The following is a 7198-nucleotide window of genomic DNA, read 5'->3' as shown; positions in this document are numbered from 1 at the left end:
TAAATTCAAAGCACTTTTTATGTAGGGAGATGAAAAAGTTCTAAAGATGATGAGTTAGAGTTTAATAATTAATTTTTTTTTCCTAATTGGTACTCAGACACACATGCCTCCACTGAGACTCAAACTCCTAATCTTCCTTTAGAAAGTAAAGGTCTGGTACCGTTAGGCCACTGGCCTGTTGGTGAGTTTAATAATTAATTTTAATTTCAATAAAATGATGGAGTAAGTATAATATTAAATTTTGATAAGGTAAAAAACTGAAATTGAGAAGTGCATTGCGTGTGCCATCTTTAAAACTTCCTATTAAATAATAGTAAAAATGTATAAATGTACAAATAACTAAATAAAAAACTGAAATTGGGAAGTTAATTTGGTGTATTTCCTTCAATTTCCCCATTAAATGTTATGTTAAATTTTTAATATTTTATTTTTTAAAATAATAAAAGTATTTAGAAATAAGAAAACCTATAATCCAAATAAACATTTTTGATAAGAGATGTGAAAAACTCAAGTCACATGTAGCTAAACTTAATTACTAAAGTATTTTAAATATATATATTTTATAAACATATATGTAATACTTTACTACACTCCAAGAAAAATAGTTTTTTACCATGCTTTTTTTACCGATAGAAGACGCTTTCTACCATAGTTTTAAAATAACCGTAATAAAAAGTATATTTTTTACCACAATTATTTTAAAACCGTGGTAGAAGACCCTTTCTACCACAGTTAATGAAAAACCGTAGTAGAAAGTATATTATTTTACCACGGTTTTAAAATAAACGTGGTAGAAAGTATATTCTTTTACCATGATTATTTTTATAATCGTGGTAGAAAGTGAATTATTTTTAAAGTAATTTAGGCGGGTCTTTCTACCACGGTTATTTTAAAACCGTGATAGAAAGTATATCCTTTTACCACGGTTATAAAATAACAGTGGTAGTAAGTATATTCTTTTACCACGGTTATTTGATAACTATGGTAAAAAGTGAATTATTTTTTATGTAATTTAGGCTGGTCTTTTTACCACGGTTATAAATTAATCGTGAAAAAAAATGAATTATAATTTAGGTGGTCTTTCTACCACGATTATTTTAAAACCGTGATAGAAAGTGAATTTATTTATTCTACCACAGTGAGTAAATTTACTTTCACCCGCTTATTTGTGGGTCTTATTCCCGCTAGTTTTTTTAAAAAAAAATTTAAAAATATATATTTTATATACAAAAATATATTTACTCACATGTATTAGGGCAAATCATTTCAGCCCTCCCCGATCGCATCCATCTCTATTCTCGTTCTCAACTCGGCCCTCTCTCCGTCTCTGCAACTGCGAAGTACAAAATCTACAAGAGTCAAAACCCATATCGGCATATCAGATATGATTTTGAATAACGATGACGATGATGATTTTGAATCACCCACAAACCCTCAAGCGTCTCCGGCGAGGTCGCACCACCGAATCCACATCGGCCACCTAGAAGCGGGAGTTGTGGCGTAGTGTCGATGAAGAGATTGAAGAGTTCTCTTCGCAGGAGGATAAGCGTGACGGTAAGACTAGTGACTTGTCTAATCTTTGAATGCTGTTTCTCTGTTGTTCTTGAATGTTGTTGCTCGTATGGTTGCTGGGCAAATGTGGAAAAGAAAATAAATTGAAAATTCGCATTTTAGGGTTTCATTCATTTGGTACCCAAGTATGTATCTTTGGTAATTCGAAGTTTATTAAACTATATTTAGCTTGATTGAGATGGGTTTTTCATTTTTCTAACATCCTAAAATAATAAAAGGCATAAGATTTAAATTTTGATTTTTACTTTCTGTTTCCCCTTCTCATGTTTCCTGGCAAACAAATGGAAAATGATACTCTGTTTACAGTGGAAACTTGAAATCGCCTCCATCTCTATTCTAGTTCTCAACTCTGAACTTGCCCTCTCTCTGTCTCTACAACTGCAAACTACAAAATCTACAAGAATCAGAACCCATATCGGCATATCATTTCAGATTGTTCAAAATATTAAAACCCATATCCTTCAGCTTCCATCGCCCGCTGTTCCAGTTCGGGTTCGCCGTTCGCAAGCTTCAGCCTCTGGTCTGCTGTCTCTTAACTCTCAAGCCTTCTCTCTGCAACTGCTAACTTGTACGCAGCCAGTCTCTGGTAAAGTGATGCCCTTCTTGCAAGGCCATGGTGACATAACTTGTAACAGCCAACGTTGAAATTACATGCTATGTGAGGGTTAATATTATGTGGACTAGCTCAATTAAGGATTAGGCTTTGATGATTTTTTTGAGACATCTTGACGATGACTTGCTATGTCATAGCTCTTGCTTAGTTTGAATTCACGTGTATTGATGGACAACATTCTTTTATGATGTTTGTATGTATTTTTGGAGGAAGGAAAATATTTAGAAACCCACCCATTTATCTTTTGGAGTTCCTATTAAATCACATATCATAATTTCTCATTTAACATTTTAGTGGTTTGTAATGAGACCATGGAGGCAATGCCATATATCTAAGTATGCATGCAAGTGTCATTATATTTTGACTTATTGCGGATGTAGTATGCTTTTATGTTTATTTGGATTATAAATTTATATTTATTGGTTAGAAGTTATATGCATAAATCTAGAGTGAAGGCATGTGTTGAAATCCAATGACTAGTATAATTTTATTTGTAAGTTTCATTACAAATTATTATTATTATTATTACTGCAGTACTATTTTTGCCATGTTCAAATTTTGATTGGAATAACCATTTAATTTAGATGCTATGGTTTAACTCCTTAAAATATGTGTCTTGCCGTAGTTATATATATATATAAATGCATTAAAATCTAGTCAACCAACATCCAATGAGTCAATGACTAGTATAATTTTATTTGAAAGTCAGTTTGTTTATTTAAATCATGTGCATTATCATGGTTGAATAAGTTAAGTTGAAGACCAGGATTAAAGTTCATGGACAGGCCTATTTTTTGCATGAAAATATACACCCTCAGCCTTGAACCTGTGTTCTAATGCTTGGTAGCTAGAGCTTTAGCTATTTTTTTAGCATTACTCCAAGCAATGAACGGAATATATAATATTTTTTTATTATTACACAATGTCTCCACTATATTTCCCTATCACATAAAAAAGAAAGAAAAGGGAAAAAGGTTTCTTGGTGATAGAATTATCCTTCTGAAGCACCCCTTCTAGTTGTGTTCATTGACAATAGTCACTTTGCTTGAAATTTTTTTGGGTAACAGTTGGACTGTTTATTTTTTTCTGTTTCTTTCTATTTCTTATTTCATTTTTTTTCCTACCTGCAGAATACGAATAGACAAGTCAATCTCGAGCTGTGGAGAGAAGCTCAAGTATATGGAGATATCCAGCTGATGCCTTTTGTTGATTACTACAGCCTTCTCAGCTTGAAAACAATTGCAATTTGCATTATGGGGGTGCGTAGATATAAATGGTTGGTATAGAAACAAAAGAGGTTGCTGTTATTTATAATTTATTTCTGCAGGCAGAATTGTTATCATGGCCCTCACTAATTTACTGTTTTGCACTTGTGCTGATATTGTGATTTACTTTGCATTTGGCAGCATCATGAAATAAAATAGGTGGTTCATTATGTAGACTACAAAAACATGCTAACTCTTGAAGCCAACACTAAGCTAACTTAGTAAACCTTACATTTACAATATTTTTGGAGAAGAAAGGGAGCTAGTCCACATAATATTAACCCTCACATAGCATGTAATTTCAACGTTGGCTGTTACAAGTTGTGTCACCATGGCCTTGCAAGAAGGGCATCACTTTATCGGCATATCATTGGTTTTGAGTTTTTTCATTTAACTATCTCCACTTAGGGTGTATTTTGGTGTTATATTTTCTTTAATTGATTTGCATGTACTTGAAATGTAATCTTCCAAAGGGACCGGGAAAAGACAACAACGGGAGCGTCGATTGCATGGCCTATCAAGTACATCAAAATTTGTAAGTTATATGGTCTTTATGTGCGATAAAATTCTTTTATGATTGCACAATTTTAATGCTTTTTATACTCATACTTAGGGGGTCATGTGCCTTTAAGTGACCAATTTTGCGGTGTATCTTGAACTTTATTACCTTATTGGTACATCGGCCCTTGTGGAGGCCATTTTTATTTCTTGTTTTAAAATGTTGAAAGTATGGGAGTTTGGGATCATCGTATGTGGAGGTTTTGATTGATTGTTGTGGAGGAAAAGTTGTTGATATGTTGTTTATACCTTTACTTAATTTTTTTAGTTTTACATGGAATAGTAGTTTGTCTTTGCATGAAAATTTTGAAGCATTTCCATCTATTATTGGAACCATACTTTAGTACCACAGTAGTAGGGTATGGACCATTCTTTATTAGGAAATTGAATAGAATGGAGTCATGGACATGTATCAAAGTAAATAAAGAGGTCTTCTAAGTTTTAATAAGAAATCATGCTATCAAGTGTTTCAAACTCTCAGGATGCGAATTAACCTTTCAAAAAAAAAAAAAATTTGTCTCAGGATGCTTACAAAGGATTACTTTATTGCACAAATTTTATTAATTAATGCTTTTTTAATTTATGTTTATATTCTATCTAAAACACCCACCAAGAATAATTGAAATTTAGAATTCAAAAACTTGTAAATCTTATGAAAAATTAATTAAGTTTCCAAAACATTCTTAATTGACAGAACAGAAAAATTAAATAAGTTTCCAAAACTTGTATTTTAACTTCCATGAACTCCTCCTTCCGTATGAGCAATACCATCAATAGGCTCTTGAGAGACTTGTTTCTTTGAAGAACTTCCATGACCGGCTATAGTTGAAACTTGAGAGTAGCGTGTCTTAGTATTTCGAAAATGGACTGGCTCAGTCCCTGGAATTCCCAAGCTTGCAGATTTCGATGTCTTTGGCTCCAATATGTTGCTATTGTTCTGTCATTAAAGCGTTAACATTGATTTCAATGTTAGTGAGGTCACATAACAAATCCATCCATCTTCCTAAGGAAGATTTTGATGTTTAGAAGCATAAAACATCTATTTGCAACACCCTCAGTTTCAGTACGAAAAATAAATTGAGTTGCAGACCTATGTGAACCAGTGCAAGTGCGTGTGTAAGATCAAGAGACAGACAGTGAGAGAGAGGGAGAGAGAGACCTGATCAATCGAGCGATATTGAGGTCTTTTAAGTGATGTATTTGAAGCTTCTGTATCCTTTCCTGCATCCAATTAGCCAAATAAAAAAGTTGGAAACATAAGCTAGTGAATGGACCTTGTCCGAAAACAAACATCTTGATTGAGTTGGTACATATATATAAATATATATATATATATATATATATGTTACCAAGTAGCACACTACTAGGTTTAGAAATGAAACTGAAGAATGGAATTAAAACAGAAATTACTAATAAAACAGAGCACCTTTAGTATTATAGTGAGTCAATTCCTCTAGAAAATTGAGATACTTGCACTACATATATACAAGTTTGATATTTCCCATATACTATGCTCTAATTAGAACATTTCTAATAACAAAAGGAGATCTTCCAAGCATAACAATTGCTTTTCTTTTCTTTTCAAATTTTTTTTTTCTCAATCAGTTATTCTTAGGAGGGTGGTGTCTTGGCAAATGGTAATCAGCACTTGAAGCTACAAAACCAGCCAATTTGAACTTCTTGAGAATATTACTTTTGTCACCGGCTATACATTTCACATCCAAATATTCCTTCCTTTCAAGATCATAACATTTTCTAGAAGAATGGGTTGCACCTGAAATCTTTGAAGTCTCTTTATCTACTGCCATTTTCCTTCCTCCAATCCCCAATTTCCTAGCAGCAGCAGGAATTCTGTCCAAAAATTCCTGTTCAATCACATTTACACTTGGTTATCAAAGTTTATAAAAGATATATAACTTTTAGCATGCTAAAACACACACACACGCACATACACACATATACAATAACAAGACTAGGTACCTTTTGAGCAGATGCAAAATTTTTAGTAGTCGCCGTTAGCCCAACTCCATCAATCATCATACCTACAAAAAGATGTGAAAAGAGTAATAATACACCTGAACCTGTCATAGTCTGCTTGTTTCATGCACACACACACACACACACACACACACACACACACACAAAACTGTTATTGGAGAAGAAATTAAACTGCCTACCTTGATGAGCATGTGCAGGAGAGTTCCAGAGGGCATGCAAAACAAAGAGAAGGCATAGTACTAAGCTTGCAAACTTAATAGTCACCATTTATGAGTTCTTTTTCTTTCCTAGCTATATATGTTTGTTGCTCAGCAACCAAAAGAGAAGAAAAATGAAAACACAATGTGAATTTTATAGAATTCAAACCTCAAACCAGAGCTAGGGTTCCAACACCTGGCTTAATAAAATATGGGTCCTGACTCCTGGGTATGTGCAGGGCTTAGAGAAGCCAAACATAAATATTTAATTAACTAAAATAATATAGGAGTTCTGAAAGAAAGAAAGAAAATCAGTCTTCTTCATTTTAAATGTTTGAATATGGTGTCATGTTTTCTTTTGGTGACGGGATATCAATGACCCAAGATATTGAGTTAATACGAAGAGTAGATCTTTTAATGTACCTTTCTTATAATGCTTGCTTTGCTTGGTTTAATTTTGACAACTTTACAACATGTTTTATATTCTCTGACTTTAACTATTACATCTTTGTAGGTCAAAGCTAGGAATACGGTTGCCGTTACTTTTTTTGTTGCTGTTATATTTTTTGTGTGGCTCATGAAGAAGTTGCATATATGTAATGGAAGAGAGAGACTAAAATAGAGCAAGAGGATATAAGAATTTTTATTTTATTTTGGTATGGCATAAGAAACTAGAAATTTGTATATGGTTAATTTTTGTATAAAACAATGATTTGGAATTGGTTATATATATATATATATATATATATATGATGTTATTGGTTAGTTGTAAGTTATTTTGGTTATGATGCTATTTTTAATTTATTTAGTGTAGGCTTCTGGAGTCCTTGCAAGGCTAGTAGTAAGGAAAAAAAAGGCCTCGTGGGGACTGCATTATTTAAAAATAAAATAAAATTATATAACACTTCCTACCATGATTTTGAACTGTGATAGAAAGCCCTTTTTCAACCATGATTCTGTACAGTGGTAGAAAATTGACTTTCTACCACGGTTTT

At 32.8% G+C, this 7198-nt stretch overlaps 1 protein-coding gene across 2 annotated transcripts; it reads left to right on the top strand.

Moving 5' to 3' along the window:
* The first annotated feature begins 1253 nt into the window (after window positions 1-1253).
* LOC132299098 (hydroxyproline O-galactosyltransferase GALT3-like) lies at window positions 1254-6968 on the top strand. 2 transcript variants are annotated; one of them, XM_059795552.1, is made up of 4 exons: window positions 1254-1554; window positions 3316-3444; window positions 3924-3985; window positions 6718-6968. In XM_059795552.1, the coding sequence occupies exons 1-4, from the start codon at window positions 1510-1512 to the stop codon at window positions 6782-6784; spliced, it is 303 nt and encodes a 100-aa protein (XP_059651535.1). In that variant the 5' UTR covers window positions 1254-1509; the 3' UTR covers window positions 6785-6968. The 2 variants fall into 2 exon arrangements, with proteins under 2 accessions (XP_059651535.1, XP_059651536.1); XM_059795553.1 differs by having other exon boundaries at window positions 3316-3461.
* Window positions 6969-7198: the final 230 nt, after the last annotated feature.

This window comes from Cornus florida, unplaced genomic scaffold, assembly GCF_030987335.1.
Source record: "Cornus florida cultivar Cherokee Brave unplaced genomic scaffold, ASM3098733v1 CherokeeBrave_3.0.0_Hap2_Chr03, whole genome shotgun sequence".
NCBI classification, from domain to species: Eukaryota; Viridiplantae; Streptophyta; class Magnoliopsida; order Cornales; family Cornaceae; genus Cornus; species Cornus florida.
This window is presented reverse-complemented; position numbering and strand designations above follow the sequence as displayed.